At 37.6% G+C, this 20,144-nt stretch overlaps 1 protein-coding gene across 1 annotated transcript in view; it reads left to right on the top strand.

Moving 5' to 3' along the window:
- Positions 1 to 20,144, top strand: part of LOC139691882 (metabotropic glutamate receptor 2-like) — a 637,823-nt gene that overhangs the window by 517,492 nt on the left and 100,187 nt on the right. Inside the window, exon 2 of the mRNA XM_071589811.1 lies at positions 14,183 to 14,343. Coding sequence (XP_071445912.1) covers positions 14,183 to 14,343 — 161 coding nt within the window. The remainder of the gene's footprint in view (positions 1 to 14,182; positions 14,344 to 20,144) is intronic.

Genomic DNA, 20,144 nt, shown 5'->3' with positions numbered 1-20,144 from the left:
GGAGAAGGGTACAGAAGGTGAATGTGAAAACCGCAACAGGAATATCAAGAACATTAAATGATGACATTATGTTTAAGTTTCGATAGGTAAAGAAAATAAATTGGGCCAAGCTCTTGATAAACTGAAAGAATAAAAATGGATATAAATGATTAAGCATATAATATTCAGAGACAGGAATTAATCATTGCTTAAATAAGATATTATTGCACGATGGATGAAAGTCGAAAATGGAAGAACGCGAATGATAAACGGAAAAATAAAATGTAAGAATTTACTTGGAACGAAAAGGTAAGCTTGGTCGAGAAACCAATAGGGTCAAAAGGAAAGTAGTGAGATGATATTGAGAAATCTCGGGGGCAAAAAAGAAGTGGATGTGAAACACTGAATGTGAAAGAATTATCTGGATATAAAAAGAGAAAAAGAATTTCCAACTATAAGAGATAAGGCAAGAAAGTTTACATATAATCGAAAGAGATTGTGAGAAGGTGGAACGAATGCGTTGAATAAATTTATGGCAAAAAGATTAGGTCAGTAATCTTAGATATAGAAAGGGATGACTTGGATGGGGGTTTCTTGGGCCATGAGATATTCGAGACCGAGATATAAAAAGCGATTCGAAAAATTCAGGCGAACAAGGTGGTAGGGATTGATAATACTTCAAAAGAAATATTCATGAGTTTATGGAATAATGGAAGGAGGTATTATTTGGGGTTATTCGATATGCAGATGATGGAGTTAGTCCTGGAAGCTTAATTGGGACAATTTTCGGTCCTACCTCCCTATTCGTCGTGATCTGATGTTCTTCCTTGGATGGTCCCTGAGACTCTACATACCGCATCTGACATAGAATTCTTAAGGCAATAGAACTCATTTCTGCTGTTTAATTTTTTTGTAAAAATCAGTTTGGCTGCAGAAAGGGTGTAGGGCCACGTGATTTCTCAGAACTAATAAGATCATTAAAAGATTGAAAGCCATACTGCATTCCAAATCTTTGTGTGTTTCAAAAGGCATCGACGGAGTTGATTGGGTACTGTTAGCGTTAGTATTGTAGATTTCATTGATGTACAAAGGTAATGAATTACGTTATTATGTTGTCAGTCGAATTTTTCAAAACCTTTGTGAGGCGTACAGCATAAATAAGGAATCTAGAAGTGAAATCGAGATGGGGAAGTGGAGTGAAACAGGACTCAGATCTTTTATCGTCCTAGATTTTGTACTTATACTCATGGAAAAAAGGTATAGCGAAGCGAAATTATTGTTGGTAGCCGTGTAAGGTTAACTAAACAATGACGTTTTCGAATACTTTGTCTTAGTGAGTCTCAAAGCCGCAAAAATGACAGTTTCTGAACAAATTGAGTAGTTTCAGGCGTGATGTGGTGGAATTCGAGCATAATAAAAAAAGGATAGTTATAATTTTCCACCAGATAAGTTAAATTATCTTTATATCAAAACGTATCAAGTAGAAAATTGTTTCTATCTGCTCTTTACTAACACGGTTTCTAGCCTAACCTGGTGGAAATCTTTCATGATGAAAAAAAACCGCATGGCTTTTCACAATAAAAAAAGTTTTATTAACGAGCTATGTTTCGTTACTGCGTTACATCTTTGGATTTATTCTTCAGGAATAATCTTCAGCATAACATCTTCAGAAATTTATCTGAATATATTTCGTTGTAAAGACACCTAGGTTGTAAATAGAACTTCTTAGGGTGGAAAAGCCAAGTGTCTTCTTTCATCATAAAGCCACGGTCTCTAAGTAATTGTTAAGCGCAACTAAGAGTATGTAAGTGACGTGCGGATAGAGCATTTAAGAAAAATGAAATATATTCTACTTTAAAGAAGGAAATTACCGGGCTATATATTAAATTAAAAATGCACATTAAATCTGTAGAAAAATTTACCCCTTGGAGAAGTAATTTAAGAAAAGGGATCTTAATGCCAAAGGCTATTTTGAGGAAATTACCACTGGGATAAGCATTCATGAATAGCTCTTATTTGGTGAAGGGTACTCTTTTTCAATTCTCTATAAGAAGATTTGCAACGACGTTAATATGTACAATGGAAATCCCATCTTCAAGAAAGCGTTATGAGGGTAGATGTGAGGCGATGAAGTTGTTGGACTGGAGAAGAATGGATAGAACGACTTGGGCGTAGAGGAGGGCCACATGGTGGAGAAAAGGGGGAGTTGTTAAGAAGAATTCGAAGATGGAAAGTTAATTGAGGAGATAATGAGATATAGTGGAATGCAAAAATCCGAGACATTAATTGGAATATCTTAAAAAAAAGAAGAGGAGAAAGAAAAAAATCTGAATTGAAATAAAGTTTGTTCCTCAGAAAAATTGCGGACCTGCGGGCTTTTGTGTAGATTATAATTTCTTTGACAAAAAGTATGCTTGGCTGGTTCGGTAGTTCCAGCCTCGTCTTCGTGATTTCTTTTAAATTTGTGGATCTTGAGGAAACTTTATTTATTCTTCATGTTTATAACTTCCCTTAAATAGGGTAATATATTTTAAATCTTTCCATCCATGTGCCATAAATGCCAATGGACCAATACTTATATTTTATGTTTAATTACCGTTAAAATAGAACGCTGAGAACATATCTCATAGAACTCAGCATTTTATTTACAATCCCCCCGTATAATTCTCAACAATCTTTTTTAGGTGTACACATATGATACGTGAAAAAGTGGGAGCGACGTGAACCATCACTTGTTGGCTTGCAAAACAACGTAAGACTGACTTCCGTGACGCTGGATGTTCAAAGATTTCACTATTGTCACATATTTTTTTCGCGCAATATTTTTCTCGCTATCCATTTCTGTACAGCTACCATTATTAGCTTACGCACTTTACTAGCATTCTTTTTCACATATTCTCCTTCACTTATTCTGGAAAGGTACACGTTCGCCATCCACACATTCGATCGCCACTGTTCCCTTTAGATGCTGTTCGCACAATTATTGACGTTGAAGGGGTGGACAAATGTCGCATCGAAGCAGCGATTTTTGCAAGGACTAACGCCCCACCATTTTGAGTACTGGCTGGCTGGCTGAGGACCACCTGACGATGACATTTAACGTCGAAACCTGGGTCGTGTTTTTAAATAAAGTGTGTGGAATTATACAGGTGTAAGGTCAATAATTTCATTTCAATATGGTATGCAAATCCATACAGTTACACCGGAGACAACAAAAAATATTCAGTTGAGTTGGCATAAGTTGAAAATACTCTTCATTTGTGTTAATTAGAGATTCAGCATCGACGTAATTGATTTTTCTCGCTTCACCCCATCAAGTTGTGAATGTATTTTTTCAGACCGTGTTAAAAAAAGGTAAAGTATAACTTTTCTCAACTTTTTGATAGGTTAATTCATTATTTTAAACTTTCTTATTCTAAAAATTTTAAATTATGAATTGAAAGCAGATTTTCTGTTGAAATCTTAAAGCCGCCAAACAATTTTGTCCATATGTTTCATGCAATAGCTTTTCAATTAGACTTGTGATTATTATCTACTCTTGATAGAAAGGGATGTGATATTACTGTAGGAAAGGACATAAATTGGGGTGGATTAGGGTGCTTCATCAGGTTAGTAAAATTATTCTTTCGATTGAACGATGTTTCCTGCTCAGGGAATTCCCAACGATTTCCTTTCTGCTTGGCGACTTCTCTGCCAGGGGCACTGCTCTCTTGGAGTAGTCGTATTGTGGGCATTCTCCACTGATTTCCATCCCCGATGGTCTTGTCATAGACAGGGTGGGATTTCCAGCTCAGGTGAATTTTATTAGGGGTAGTCAATCGTGCATTTTAACAGCCATATTGAAAATCATTGTGGATAAATTTCATTCCTTCGCGCCCTGACGCTGAAGGCCTGAGGCGAAAGAAATACGTTCTTTCGGAAGAGGGAGTCGTCCCGGAATTTTTTTCGCTCCGTCATAGCACGGGCATGGATCGCATAAAGGCATTCCCGTGTTTGATAAGTTGATTGTCTTTCTTTGTGTTTGACAAGGAGAATATGTCTCTCGACGTGCATTCGTATGAGCTAATTGCTTTTGCTTGCCTTCCTCCTCGTTTTCCTAATGCCTAAACGAGTTTTGGTTTGCATCGCGACATCATGGGAGAACGATTACTATTTGATCCCTCGATTGAAAGTTATGTTCGTGAGTGGAGACCACACTAATCTCTAAAAGAATCCATTATTCTAGCTTTTTATCAACTATAACGTCTACTTACAATATAGCATGTTCTTGTGGTTGCCACGTTGTCAACTTCTATTTTAGCAGACCTGCCCTAACCTTGTAGCGGCTATATTATGACGAAACACCAGTCCTACTTCACTTACGGATCACAAGTTCCTTACCAAATGGCAATTTCGGCCGAATAACATCGTAGGTTAGATAGTACGGAAACTGTGATAATAAAAAAATTGAGACGCATTTAAAATGTGCTGAGGAGGAGATGATGAGAATGGAAAACTCCTTGCGGGGGATACTGTATTTGAAGTTGGTTGCTGATGTGATGCCCTTGTAGGGGGGTGAGGGATGGTGACAGAGCGCTTCTCTTGGTCAAAAAAGAAGGGAAAATTAACATCCTGACGTGACGCAGGTCGGTATTCATGTGGCTTCCCTAAATGTTCAGCGGGCTAAATGATGTAAAATTTCAAACCATAATATTCGTAGGTACCCTTTTTATAAATGATTGGGTTTGGGCAATCCATAACGATTGCGGTGACTCGGCAAGGCAGTCATCTTTAGAATATAGTTTTAAAATCACTAAACTACTAAGGTATCTAGTGATTTTTAAACATAAAAATGAAAACATCTGAAAATCGTCGTTAAATATTAGACTTAAGCCCCTTAATGTGCCTATAAAATATGATTTTCTGTCATCAGAAGCCAATTCCATTCCAATTTTCCGTGAAACACAGCAATTGAATGTCAGGTCATAGTGATGACATTAAAAATCCTTTAACGAATTACGGACAAAATTGAATTCTGTAGAACTCGGGAACCTGTTTAGCGTAATTTTTCCCTTTGTTTGTGGAATAACGTATTCCCAAACGAGAGAGAAGTGAATAACATTATCCTTTCAACTATTATAATTTTTAATAAACAGTCACTGATTCAGATGCAACGGGAAATTCAAAGTAAAGAGAAAATTATAATTTGTTTAAAAATGTGTCATTTTTGCAGGATACTTTCCGCTGTATCAAAAAATTTCAAAAGCCCTTGACGGCTACATATTGATGTTGTCTTATTGATGTTTACGCACGAAATATATATTTTAGGCCTCAAATAAAAAGGTTTTTTCGTGCTTACTGAGACAATTAAAGCCTTAGGATTGCTGCGCAATCAATATAATTATTCGTCAAAAGATATGACCTGTTGCTATATTGATATAAAATAATTAAAGTACCTAGAAATTTGGTTTTAAGATTATCTTAGCCGATGTAGCATGGTAGCAGATGGTGAATCCGTCATTAATACTCCTTAAGGTAATAGTTGTGATTAATATTACTTTTAAGTTACAGCATGTCTCATAGCATATTCACAAGAACTTTCCAGGAAGTTCTCTATTTGTGATAGTATAAACGTCAATGCAAGAGTATGCTTACTTTGAACGAATAGTATTTGGATAATGTATTTCTTAAACATAGTAGATATTTGTATGATAAAAAATTTCAAATTGTATTCCGTCAATGTTAATTATCCCCAATAAAGAATTCATTTCCTTGATATTATCAGCGTTGAACCATGCATAGAATGTACATTACCATGCCACATTAAGTTTCAGTTAAATGACTAATACTGTTTATTTTTATGCAATTTAGCTTCAAAATTTGACGTGTTGCCTTTTCGGTCAATTTGCTGGACGAACCCAATTTCTGCTCAATAACACTATGGCTTTGAATTGTTTGATGTGGATGCTACTTGGATCGACCCGAGAATATAGTTTCCGTAGTAATCGCACGGGCAGAAAAGGGCTGGACCGATAATCCCGCCTTCGCGTAAGTCGACAGAGTTGCCCCCGAAGTCTTAAAATAGAGGCAAGGGAAAGCATAGCGGACTTTTCTTGAAGTAAACACCTATGAAGATAATTTATTGGGGTGGATTATGACCGCGGTGCAACCCTTTGCAGAAAGATGGCTGCTATTAACTCTTAAGATTAATATCCAAAGGGTTTGACCCTCGCGCAAACAGCCATTTAATTACTAATGAGTGCATAATAAATTCGGTTGAAGGCCTGCGTCGACGAGCAGGGTTTCTCATTGGTCCAGCTCCATAAATTGATGGACGTAAATTGATTTTTCGATTTTCTAAAAAATATCTTTGAAATGCACTCTATGTATATTGCACTACCTATTTAGTGCCTTTTAAATACGCTCTGTGCATGTATTCGGCTATGGTTAGAGTTTTTAGCATCTTTCTAAGAAATTCCGAACATACTAATATTATCACGATTCGGAACAATGATTGAAGGTTTATTTTTGATTCTCAAATCAAATAAAGCCTTCAAAAACGACGAAGGCTAAGTCAGAATTATATATATATATATATATATATATATATATATATATATATATATATATATATATATATATATATATATATATATAATGTATATATATACATACATACATTCATACATATAAAGTTGCATTTGAGCAACAATGAAACAGTTAAAACAATTTAAATATTGGATTAAAATAAACATTTACTCACTAATATTACATAAATGTTTTTTTTTCATTTATAGAGAAAATTACGGCACTTGCCGAGCAACATGACCGCTGGTGGCTCGTCTATGGCATGAGGAAATACCGACATTCCTAGAGTTAATGTGATATCTAGATTAATTTAAAAAGCAATTTTCCACTAAATAAATTATTTTGTGGAAAATTACTATTTTTAATTAATCATGATATTCCCCCATATCACGCCCCCATATCACGCCTTAAACATCTCTTTTTTACAAGTGATATCTAGATATCATCAATATTATGTTTAGTTCAAACTTGATTGAATCGCCAATAAAGGAAATTTAAGCGACACATTGCTCTACCCCAAGGGCTTCAATAACAAATGTAAAGATGGCTAGAGGATGTAACAGTCGTGTTAAGGATATTTGGTTACATTAAATCTAGGTTTTTATTACTGATGAATTTTCTGTTTTTTATATTTGCTATGGTATCTGTTATATATTATATGGTATCTCAAATGCTGTTATCAGAGCAAAGAATATAAATTGCACTCAATTTACTGATTGAACTTAAAGAGCTTCTGCCAAAACGCTCTATTTTTTCAGTCAGTGCAGTCTAGCGCTGCTTTTTCTTTTCTGTAACCGTTCCTAACCAACAGTGACAGATTTTTCGCCATATTTTTACTTTCATAGTGCAAATATGATTAAAGTGAGCTTATATGACTACAAAAATGAAACGATATTCGCTCTCATCCTGGACGCTTCTCAAAATTGATTTTATCCTTTCAAGGTAGACATTTTTATCAACCTTTCGTGTTGCCACCGCTACGGATAATACAAAAAATCCTAATCCCGGGAAATTGGTTTTTATTCTTTATTCCACAGATTCTGCGGCTTTGATGTACCTTTGATTAATTTGTAATAATTCTAATATCATCATGTGTTTCAATCCTTGTACTGCCGCCCTTAATTCTTCTCCATTCAGTAATTATTGCATGGGGAACTAAAACATAAATGCAATCGTGATTTTCCAATAATCATTTTGCGATTTCAAAATCATCATAATAGAATGAGACCATCTTGTGTAAAATGGGGTGGTTTTGCGATGGTGATCCTTTCGTAGTGCCTCCTTTTTTCCTAAATTTAGATTCTCGTAGATTTAGTTACTGTTACCCATGGGTTAGCGCATGATAATTGTTGACGAAATATTTTACTTTTTTGATAACAAGAGCTCCTAATGAATCTAAATGCCTACTTAACAAGCCTAACGAATTGAGTTAATGGGAACGTACTTTGGTGAAAAATTTCTCTGAGAATGTTTTTTACTTTCCGGTTATTAAAAAATATTTAAAAACGTAAGATGAAGAACGTGTTGAGATAAATAGATCTCGGAGTCACAAAAGTGGCCCATAAAGACAGTGATACTAGGTATAACGAGACAGTCGGTGAAAGCATTTCCGCGGAGGAGGCTAACCGAAAGCCCACCCATTCAAATTTATCTATTTCTCCCATCACTCCGAATGATTCCCCATCCATTTTGGATGCGTCGGCTGGGAGGGAGATGGATTTTTCACTCCCGCCCACGCCCAGGCGATAGGACAGACGCGCGCGCCCCATTCTCCCGTGGTGAGCCGCAAATCACTTGGGCTGCATGTGCGTGAACCCCTTTCCTATTTCTCTCGATAGAGTGCGGACCTATAACTCTCTCTCTCCCCCTCCGCTCCTCTAGCATGTGTGATTGACTGGGCTGTGCGCCTACGTCGTCGATTCGACCGAGCAATTTTCCATTTTCCGAACCAGTGAGGCGGGAAAACCGCCGTCGCCCGGCTTTCCCGATGGTGGGGGATGGAGGATGTGGTGATGGAAGGAGGAGGCCCCCGGTGGTCGGGTGCCATGCGGTGGTGCGGGCTTGTGCCACTCCCCCTTGCCAGCCCTGCGACCGCACCCACGCACTCTTCCCTTCCTCCCTCCCTCTCTTTCTCTCCGTAGGGCCTCTGGGCGGAATGAGGGCCGTCGCCGCTCCTCCCCATTCCTTGGGGACGAGAGAGAGGGAGAACCCGCAGGGCCGCTTTTAAACGGGTGACGCTTTGCGGCGACCGAACGGAATTGGATTTGCGGGATTCCTTTTAGAGGGGGGGCGGTGGCGGTGGTCGAACCCAGTCTCCAGAGACTACCGAGCCGTCCGAATGCGTGAGGGGACAAAGTTTCCCGGGGGCGGTTATTCAATCTTCGCCTTCGCACGGCGCTGCTGGGGAGGGATTACTTATTTTCCCGGGCAGTTGCGTCGTGGGCGGCGAAGGGAGGAATTGGTTTTCCGCCGCTTCCTCTTCATCCACTCCCTTCCCTCTCTTTGAATTCCAATGAGCGAGGAGGAGACGTGGCGATACATCGTCTGTTTCGGGCCCGGCTTCATTATCCGCCCTCCGTTACACGACCCCACCCCACACGACCATCACACCACTCGGTAGAGGATGCGCAGCGCTTCACTTTTCGAGGTTATTTGATTGGGTTAGATTGACTATGAAAATTATGCGTTATACAGCGTTTTAGTTGTTATGCAACGGTGCTTACAAATTTGAAATTCTGCTCTATAGGCTGCTGTCCTTAAAATCTTTCCTTCCCTCTGTCTTTCTGGTGATTGACTGGTTGCGTGTCGTTTTCGATTCGACAGAGATATCCATTTAAATCAATTTTTAAAAAGCATTGAGTTTCACTAAATTTATCACATGGCATTCTTCTTTCCTTCTCTCAATCCTTCTACAAACCATGATTTATTTTTCCCACCAGTCTTACTAATATTCCCTTTTTCCCCTGAAATTCCTCCTGTAATAGCCAATCCTAAGCTTTACATTTTGTTAATTGTAATGATGCGTGAATTTAAAGCAATAATTCAATTAGAGTTTTATACTGGTTTTTTAATTGAAATGCAGGTGAAGTGGATATCTGACTTACCAAATAATTAATTGCCAAATTACCAGCATAATAATTGGATGAATTTTCCTACACTGGGAGATTTTTTTAAATAAACCTTAGAAATAGATGGTATATTTCCTTCAATGTTACCGTACCTTATTCATTTCTCGCATGTACCATTTCACTTGTGTTTACTAGCTATTTTACCTAGCTAGTAAAAGAAATTATTGATGTTACTTTTGCATTAAGATAATCCTGTGCATTTACTGACGATTGCGTTCTTTTAATTACATATGAAAGGAGTGCGGAGAGGATATCGAAAAATATCTGAGGAAAAAATGAGGTTTTATACGAGATAGGGGATAAAGATAAACATATAGGTATATAAATATATATATAATATAAATATATATATTGTTATTATTTATTAGGTTATCTACCGGTTAAGGTAGGTTTTTGAATGAACACAACTACAAAATAAACATTTTGTGACTCCTAACAAAACAAAAAATCCAGAATCCTACTCTATATAAGGTCCCTCTTTATCTCTTGAGTACTTTCTTCCTCCCTTCATCCCGTCCAACATTCCTATCCTGTTCCTTCCCTTTCCTCGATTGCCTAACATTCTCCCCTCAATTACAGTCTTCAACATCCCACTGCCGGTCAATACCCCCTTCATCCACTTTTCCTGCCTCCATAGGATTTCTCCCAACAAACCCCTCTCTTCACCCACCATACCAAGTTCTTCTTCATTTGTTTTCTTCTTCGTCCAATTCACCTTCTCTATTCTTCTCCACACCCACATTTCGAAAGCCTCCAGTCTACGTATATCCTCCTGCTTCAATGACCACGTTTCCGCACCGTACATACGCTCCATATCAAAGTTTTTACGAGTCTTTTCTTAACATCCTTACTCAAAGTCCCTGTCATCAACTCCCTCCTCCTTGTGAAAGCCTCTTTGCCTAGCGCAATTCTTCTCCTTACGTCCCTACTACTTTGACCGTGTTGGTCCAAAACACTACCGAGATACATAAACTGTTCTACCTGCTCTAGTTTTTGCCCTCCTATTTTAATGTTAAGCTTGGCCTTTTTCTTTCTAGAAAATCGCATAACCTTTGTTTTATTAATATTGATTCTCATCCCATACCTGTCGCACTGAATTTCTAATTCACTCAGCAATGCTTGCAGCCCCTTGGCTGACTGACAGACTAAGGCTTGGTCATCAGCAAACCTAACTGATTTTACGAATTCCCCGCCCACTTCCATTCCTACCTCCAGTTCTTCCCATGCCTCTTTAACCATTTCCTCAGCATATAGGTTGAACAACAACGGTGATAATGGGCAACCCTGCCTTACACCTCTTCCTAAACCCAAACTGGTCATCCCCTAAGTAATCATTTGCCCTACTCTCTATCCTTTTTTTATGATCCTAAGGACTGCTTTAGCCTCGTGGGATATCAAACCTATTTCCCTGTAATCCTCGCATAAAGTAGCCTTTACCTTTTTCTGAATAGGAACCAACACTGATCTTACGGAGTCTTCCGGCCAGATCTCTTCCTCATAGATACTACGCATCAGCTCATATAGCCTCTTCCTCCCACATTTATCTAAACCTTACAGTAATTCCGCGGGAATGTTATCCACCACCACGGCCTTATTTAGCTTCATCTCCCTTAATGCCCTTTCTATCTCATCGTCGAGTATGCCTGGACCTAAGCTATCTTTTTCTGCGTGATGTTCCTTTTCTATGTCTAAGTTCTTTACTATACAGTTCTTCTGTATATTTCTTCCATCTCTCTTGGATCTTTCCTGCGTCAAGTATTATCTTACCCGCCTTATCTCTAACTGTTACCATATATCTTCGTTTCTTACTTCCCGATAAAGATTTAACTTTGAGAGCGCACCAATTTCACCCTTTCTCTGCCAACTTTCCATACCCTCACACTGCGTCTTCCACCATGCTTATATATATATATATATATATATATATATATATATATATATATATATATATATAAGTATTTTAAGGTAAGTATTTTAAGGCTCTAAAAAATATGTAAAAAACGAAAAGCTATTGGGTCATCTAAAATCTGACTTTGGAAAGATGCAGCCAAATAGACGAGGAAATAGAACCTTGAATAGTTGGCTTGAAATAAAGCATGGTGTGAGACAGGGAGCGTTATGTCGCTATGGCCTTTCAGCCTTTTGATTTATAAGTGTGCGAGATGCCGATACAAGAGTGTTAGTTCAAGACTGGTATAAATATCTGAGACATAAATGTTCCCGTTATTCTGTAGGCCAACAGTGCAATACAGCCCTGTATTCCTATTGTACAAGACATCGTATGCCTTGCGTAACCTAAATATAATCCTGAGGCTAAATACGTCTAAAATGATAAGAGTTGTGTGTAGTTGAGGAAAAGAGTGAAATGAATTATTTTAATACGAGTATAAGCGGTGAACATATTATAAAAGAAAAATATTTTTTTTGAAAAGCTGAGCAAAATTTCCTTAAGTATAGCCGGCTACATTGAGAAATTAAGGGCAGCGCGAATTTCTTCGGAGAGTTTTTTTAGTAAAATGCGGAATATGCAAAGAACTCAATGTGTGTCTACAGCAGAAAAGTATGACTTTATGCGTACGTATTATTGAAATGATACTTAGATATGACAAGATAAGTATAAAGTGAGTCGTCGTCACGGGATACTTTGGGGATGTACAGGTATTTGATGCACAAAGAACGAATAGGTGATGATGGTTGTCATCAAATTTGGACTGTATGTACCGACTAAAGACAAAATCAAATGAAAGATGCAAGGTGCGCTGGTTTGTTCATAAAAGAGTATTACCAATTCTAAAACGTAACAGAGAACTTTACGTGTATAACAAATAGGTATATAAAACATAATGGGAAGAAATCAGCGATAAATATTTTCCAGGGGACAGAGACGGAAAAAGTATGCAAACATTTAAGTAGGAAAGTAAGTTTACATTATATTATATGACATATTATATTACAGTATATTAAAGCACATTACATGGCATTAGATTATCTTATTATGTTATGTTATATTATATCATTTATGGTAATCTAACAGTTAAGGTAGGTTTTGTATGGAAACAGACTACACTACGGTACAATGATACATTTCTTTGCCACTCATAGCAAACCACAACCTGACATCCGACTCTACCCTAAGTCCCTCTTCATCTCTGTGTACTTCCTTCCTCCACTCATCCCGCCCGACGTCCCTATCCTATTCCTGCCCCTTTCTTGTTTGCCCAACTTTCTCCCCTCAATCACAGTCTTCAACAACCCATTGCTCATCAAAACGCCCTGCATCCATCTTCCCTACCACTTTCTGATTTCTCCCCCTAATCCCCTCTTCTTATGTATTTTCCCTTCGGTCCATGTCACCTCCTCCATTTATCTCTACACCCACATTTCATAAACCTCCAATCTACCATTATTTTCTTGGTTCGGTTACCAACATCATAGGATATAGTTTTTAATTGCTTTATACGTATTTGAGGAATTATTGTGTCGTATAAGTCGTGATCACAACGACTAACGTAGCGTTGAATATTGTTCACGTAAGATCCGGTATTGTGGTCAGTTTTTGTCTTTCAATGTTGGCTTTATTTTTTATTATATCCATTGAAAAATTCCAGGGTTCGCCTGGAGTAAATGAATTCACCACTGTTTTAACTCTGGCCTTCTGCAAGAAGTATTGGTTAGCATTTCCTAGCAAATTTAAATACCTATTTTATCCACCTTATTTGTCTTTTTTATTAACAGACTCGTATAACATAGTTATGGATTTTACTATGCTGATGTTATTTATATTTCAAAAATGCCAATACTGCCTTCATATCGAGAAAACGTAGTCAATAACCTAACTTGACTACAACCAAACCTCTGTTCCAGAATATTCATATGACGTTTTTTGTATGTCTTGTAAAATTTTGTATGTCGTATTAATTTTGTCTCATTTAATTAATATAATTATATTTCTTTATTAAAATGCAAAAAGGAAATTTAAATTCCAAAATTGATTGCCTCAACTGCTTGCTTTAGTAAATATGGAATAAATGTTTATCTGGTTGTATAAGTAATTATCTCTAATGTAAACTCTTGCGATTTAAATTTGTAAAGACGTCATCAGGTTTTACAATTTCTAATTAATTCTTCATCAGTGCTCAGCCTAAGGCTGAGAGGGATGTTTAGTTCAAACCCATTCCGTTGAAGTCGACACATGGCTCATCGAGTGCGAAAATATTAATATGTTATAAATTCCGTAATATTTAAAGCGCCATTCCAAAGCAATATTTCATCGCGTAATGCAATCTATTTCACCTTTCAGATGTCATTTTCTGGTCGCGTTGTGCCAATTTGAGCGCGGGTTGATCAGGATTTCGCACCACCGTGCTAAGTGTAGGGTAGTAAATGGGTAGATTCCGCTCCTTACCCTTCTGTGGCTCAACACTTGTACAAAATCACGTCTTCAACAATTGAATGATGAAAGACACGTCCCCCGACCCTTAATCATCACCTGTCGTCTCTTCCCTTAGGATCTATCAGCAACATTGACGGCGGCGCCGCGTCGGACTTCAGCTGCAACCGTTCTTCCTCGTCGTCGCTGCGCAAGGTGATCTCGGGCGTGGTTGGCGCCGCTTCCAGCGTCACCTCCATCCAAGTGGCCAACCTGCTGCGGCTCTTCAAGATCCCACAGGTGGGTGCCCCGTACCCCCCTCCCCATGTCACCTCTGTGCCTGCCAGGTGACCCCTCCCTCCGCCCCCATTGCCCTTGCATAAGGCCCGAGTCCCCCACTATGATGTGGTTGTGGGAATGGGAGACGCCCCGGAGCTCTAGATTAGAAAGTACGGTCAGCTTAGCGTCCTTCGCCATACTCTTCCTGGCATTACATTGCTTGTGTTACTACACTGATCGCTTTGACGTAAACACTCTCAGCCTGTCTCGGCAGTTTAGATCGATGCACATGCGGCAGTGATTAATGTCCTCGGCGGTTGAACAAAATTATATAAAAATACCAGATACGTGGAAAAATACATCATCAGTATGCTTAGTGAGCTAGATATTTAGGTCGTGCTGTCACGTGGTGACGTCCACGTGGAAGAATCCACGTCTCGAAGTACGCACCTCGACTCAAGGTTGTCTCATTCCTCGGGTAGAAAACACCCAAGATACGTTGACACCTTCACGAAATCATTTCTAAATGTGGCTTAATCCATTAAAACAATTAGAAATGTCATTTCTGTGATGTTTTTTACCCGTGATTTGTCGTTCAAAGCAGTTGGTTTAGTATAGGTTTTTATGGACTAAGCTGGTTTTTTCGGTTCAAACACTTTTTAATATGAAATAAAATATAATTTTTAAATGAATACTGCCCAGATTTGGTTAATATTCTGCATACATTTTCATAAAAACATTAACTCCTTCCATGTTACTTCTGAAGAGATTTGTGTTCAACGTCCCGATATTTTTTTTTGATTTCTCGTCGTGGAGCGGAAATTTTCGTCCTGACTGAAATACATTTGGCCATTGGCAATGCATTCTCTATGTTTTAAGTCCAAGTTATCTGTCAATCATTAAGTGTAAACAAATTTTATGTATATTATGATCAAATAAGGGTTTTGGAATAACTTGAAATATTACTGTTAAAATATAGCTTGCCATTTATTTTTATAAGTAATGTATATATTTATTGCTTCCTTACCAAACACTTGAAACACCTCTCTAGTTGCAGGGTGTAAATATTTTCAGTACTCCCATATATTTGGCAGTATTTTATAAATTACCTTTCAGGAATTGTGTATGTAGAGCACTAGACATTTTATAAACGCTCTGATGTAATTGTTAGCAATGATCAGTTAATTTTTTAATTTGATGCTCACAATTTCTGTGAAAAGAGTGTGATTTCATGTCATCCCCGCTTAACTTCCCTAAGAATATTCTCATTCATCGCTCAAAAAAGGGTACGTACGTACTACAGTCTCTGCTTATCCATGGGTACTATGTTGGAGTTTCTACGTTTAAAAATTTCCCCCTCATGTTTTTTTCATTAAAGCCTCCATTCATTAACGTTGATTGAGCATTCAGGAGCATTGTTAATATTTTATTATCCAGTTATTCGAATAGTCCCGTCTGTTATTGTGGTCACCATTTGGACCCTAGGGTTTCGCGTATTTATTCGTTTGGTTGTGTATTTCTCATAACGTTTGGTTAGGGTCCCGGCAATCCTTGTAACTCTGCTGCTAGAATTATGTATTCCCTCTGTGCCAGCATTAAAATGTTACGATTTGCATGCACGCTCAAGATTTGGTCGGACATGCAATCTACGCCCTTAAACTCTACTGTATTGTGTGTAGGAGGAGAAGACGAAGGTTATTCGCGCCATTATTTATATATCATTAATCCGAAAACAGCCAATTATTTGGCATTTACGTCGGACTAGAAACTTAAAAATAATGACAAAGACAATCCCAAACACCCAAGCCCTGAACGTAAAAAATCCACCTCGGCGAGAATCGAACGTGAGACCCTTCGGTTGGCAAATGGAGACGGCATTCTGCCTCTGCCGCCATTAGGGATGCGTGGGTAATTATTATCAGGGAACAGCGGAAGGGTGGAGTCGTCGGTTTTATCCTTCCGGCAGTTATCCTATTCGGCAAGTTATCCTTCCGGCAATTATCTTACCCGGCGTCGGAATTATCCTTCTTCAAACGATAATTACAGTAACAAGGGGTCACAGTAAAATGTTAATGATGTCTTCTCCACACAGCTGCCAAAGAATGATAGGGATATCCACTGAAAAACTCTGCTATATCCGGGAGTCGAACCCGGGCCGTTGGAGTGGGAAGCCAGTTCAATATGCATTACATCTGCATATTATAAGCATATCATACATAAGTCAACTCGAAATATTTATTGGTAGTTTTTCCTCCGCATGCAGGACTGTGATACATTTTGTCAGATAATCCTCGAGCAGTTATCCATAATAATGCGACGCAGGGACGGAGTTGGAAGTCGGTATACAGCGGATTCTAGTGGAGTTACATTTGCATGCATAATGCTTCTAATAAACTTTAATGGATACATGACAGACAATAAGTATAATGAGTTTTCCTGTTTATGCATATGTACGTTTTTGTCACCTGCGCTATTCGCAGGAATTTCTAAGCGAGAACATTCATACACGACTTCCAAGGGTATTGTATACGAGCATTTAGTCATTTATGGACTCATAACTTGACCTTCAAACTGAAGAAACATTTGTACTTATAAAACTATAAGGAAAGCTGATCTATTTTTAATGAGGGAAAATTGTTTAACCTTTAACAAAAACAATAATATAATCATTATTTCAGTCTAAAGATTGGTTGACTTCTCTCCCTCCAATTTACACTTATCTTTGGCTAATAACTCACTGTTATGCCCTGATGACTCTCGTCAAGTGTCCGGCTCTAGGTTATCTATTTATACTTCCCTTAAATTCAAAGAAACAGCGGAAGATGCCGCGACTGTAACTTTTGACGGAATCATGCGCTAATTCGCATTAACAATGCAACAATTTCAGTGGAAAATTTTTCTTAAGACTTCCTCGGCGCGATTCTCCTTCAGTTATCTATTAAGGTGTTGTTTTTCTTTGCTGATCTCGGCGAGATTAACGATTATTCTGATATGACACCATTGCATTCTAAAATTATATTAATTGAAGAGCTTTTGATGTGTACGAGATCTAGCGAATTTCCACTATTTTCCTCCATGAATTTGGACTGAGCAATTTTTGGATGATGCCAGTTTAAAGTATTGGTAAATTAGAAATAAGGTTTTTCCGGAGATATAATTTGGCTCTTGAGGAGGTTTTGGTTTGCATCTTTATAAGAAGATATTAAAAAAATTATTTAAATTTGTTTGTTCAACAAATAGATAACTTCCAGCATAGAATGTATATAATTTGTGTAGCTGATTAAGTCCTTGAAAATATACGGAGTGACAAACATTTTTATTGGTATGATAGTTATCATAGTACTTAGTTTTATCAGAAACTAGCGGGTTCTGGTATTTCTCGATTAAATACGTTACTCTAAATATGTGAACCAACCTGCTGAAGTTGGTGATTCATGGAATCGCTAACTTTAGTGGGTTAAAGTTTGAGTGAGAAAATAGTTTGTAATTTTCCAGTTAATATATTTAAATTAGTTTATTTTATTATCGGTAAGGAATGGTCTGGATATTTCCGTTGGTAGTAAAAAATAGAATCTTTATGAGTGAAGAGAGTTATCCGTGTCGGAAGTGCAGTTTCTTCCTATTAACGTCAGTCACAATGCAAAAATTTTAGTGTCATAATCATTCGCCTTAGCCGGGATTCGTAACCTTCCAGCCGAGTGCTTTAGCCAGTTAAGCTATTGAGGTGTCCATCTATACCCTCAAATTTAGGGGCCTTAAAGGTACAAGATGAAAGCCCCCAAAATTTCGGGATGTAATAGGACGCCTTGATAGCTTGACTGGCAAAGCCGTCGGCCGGACATCGAGGGATTCGGGTTCGACTCCCAATCAGGGTGAATGATTTTGTGCATTGTAATGCCTCTAAGCGGATGACTTCGTCAGAAGTTACTGCTGCGGAATCTCCCGCAGTTTCTTCGAACGTCAGTCGTAGTCAATGGCAATCCTTTGTTATCCATCAAGGTAAAGGTTAGACGACCCGAAAATTGCAGGAACATGTAGTCAAATAATGTTCCTATCTTAGGGAATCGCAGAATAGTGGCATTCATGCGTTGAAACACTTTTGGAATTCATTCCAGGAATTATACCGATTAAAGGTAAGTTTAGGGCATTTCCGAACGACTTTTGTCTCATTTGTATCGCTAAACTTTCCCCTTCGTTGCCCTATGCGTGTGATATTTTCTTTTCAGTTCTTTGTCACTTGAATCTGATTTCATGCTTTCTAATAACTCTGTTCTATTTCTTTCCTATCCCCCGCTTACCTATTGCACTCCATTCCATCTCGAACTCGCATCTCACCTTCTTCCAATATTTCCTCTGAGAACATTTTCTTCCCTTTTCGCATTTTCCCTTACAACTTTCCCCCTTCACCCACCATATTTAAAACTTTCAAGTATTTTCTCCGTCTCTCTCTAAATCTGTTATACGAAAGTTGTGGCTCTGAATTGAAAAGTTAAGATTTTCTTGGGGGAAATCAAGCTGACCTTAAACTATATGTTATAAAACGATAAGGTTATGGGTGAATTATAATTGTTTCGGCATATATATTCTGACATATATCGAAGAAATACTCCTACTTTGATGTACTAATTTTACCTTTCTAGAATATCTTATAAGTGAGACTTCATTATTTACTAAATACTCAGTATTTTACTTCAAGTTCGTGGAACTTTGTGCATAATTTCGTTGCTAAAATTCTAGAGGGATTTTTCTTCATTAATCTTTTAGATCTCAAATTGACTAGCTGAGTACACCATAAAATTAAACTGGACTCATGAATCGAGAAAAAAGAGCTGAGCAAGAAGGTAATTTAGCTATCTTGGCGGGAGAAAGGGTAAGTAATGTCCCGTGTATGCATGTATAATATAGGCGTTGGATACTCTCTTCACGGCGCCGCTGAAATTATATTCCGGGTTCAGTCATAGTTTTCCCTGTGCGTCACCCTTTTCTCCTATGATTATAAAAATGAGGAATAAAATGAAAATTTCGTCAACTTAAATTCATGCGCATTATTCATACAGTGCTTATGCTAGTAATGAATTAATTTATATTTTAAGTTTAACTAAACAAGATAAACTTACACTATCCGCCGAATTCTGAAAAAATTTTGGCAATGAATTTTAAAACAGTAGTATGTTGTTGGAAATGGAATACTCGATCAAAATGCATCATTTTAATACTCCGTAGACAGAGAGAATAAGAATTATCTACCATTCATCAAAGATTTACTGGAAGTGAAACCTAAGCTTATAGAGGGACATAATAAATAGAATGCTTAGTTAATGATATATATATTTGTATTCTTCATATTTTATCTTAAACAAATTACTAATATTTATTGCGCTCGGTGCTTGTTACCATAAAAGATCTAAAACTTCGGAAAAAATGCGAATTTCGATGGCCAAAACCGTTTTGTTCGTATCGTGTTTAGAGTTCTAAAAACCTGTCTGAAACATATTAAGGAATAATTTCCAAGCCTCCGCCTAGTTTCTTAGATATTGATTCCGAAGCAAATTATCTCGCCAAAATTCCAGTTCGCAAGGATAATGTCCACCATTGACATTGGCCTTTAAACTGATTGATTCTTGCGATATTTTTCTCCTAGAAGCAAGAATCTCTGAAAATACCAACAGTTTCTTGCGTGGTTTGAAATGTTTGTTCTAATTATACTGGAATTTTTTTAAATTTCTATCTTTAAAAATGATTTGTATGGGTTTATTCATCGATGTGGGATATAAAATAACATTATCTACGGTGAAAATTTTATAACACTGCAACCCTGGATC

Source organism: Hetaerina americana, unplaced genomic scaffold (genome assembly GCF_022747635.1).
Source record: "Hetaerina americana unplaced genomic scaffold, ioHetAmer1.1.p SCAF_4, whole genome shotgun sequence".
NCBI classification, from domain to species: Eukaryota; Metazoa; Arthropoda; class Insecta; order Odonata; family Calopterygidae; genus Hetaerina; species Hetaerina americana.
The sequence above is the reverse complement of the archived record's forward strand: the minus strand, read 5'-3'. Positions and strand labels throughout refer to the sequence as shown.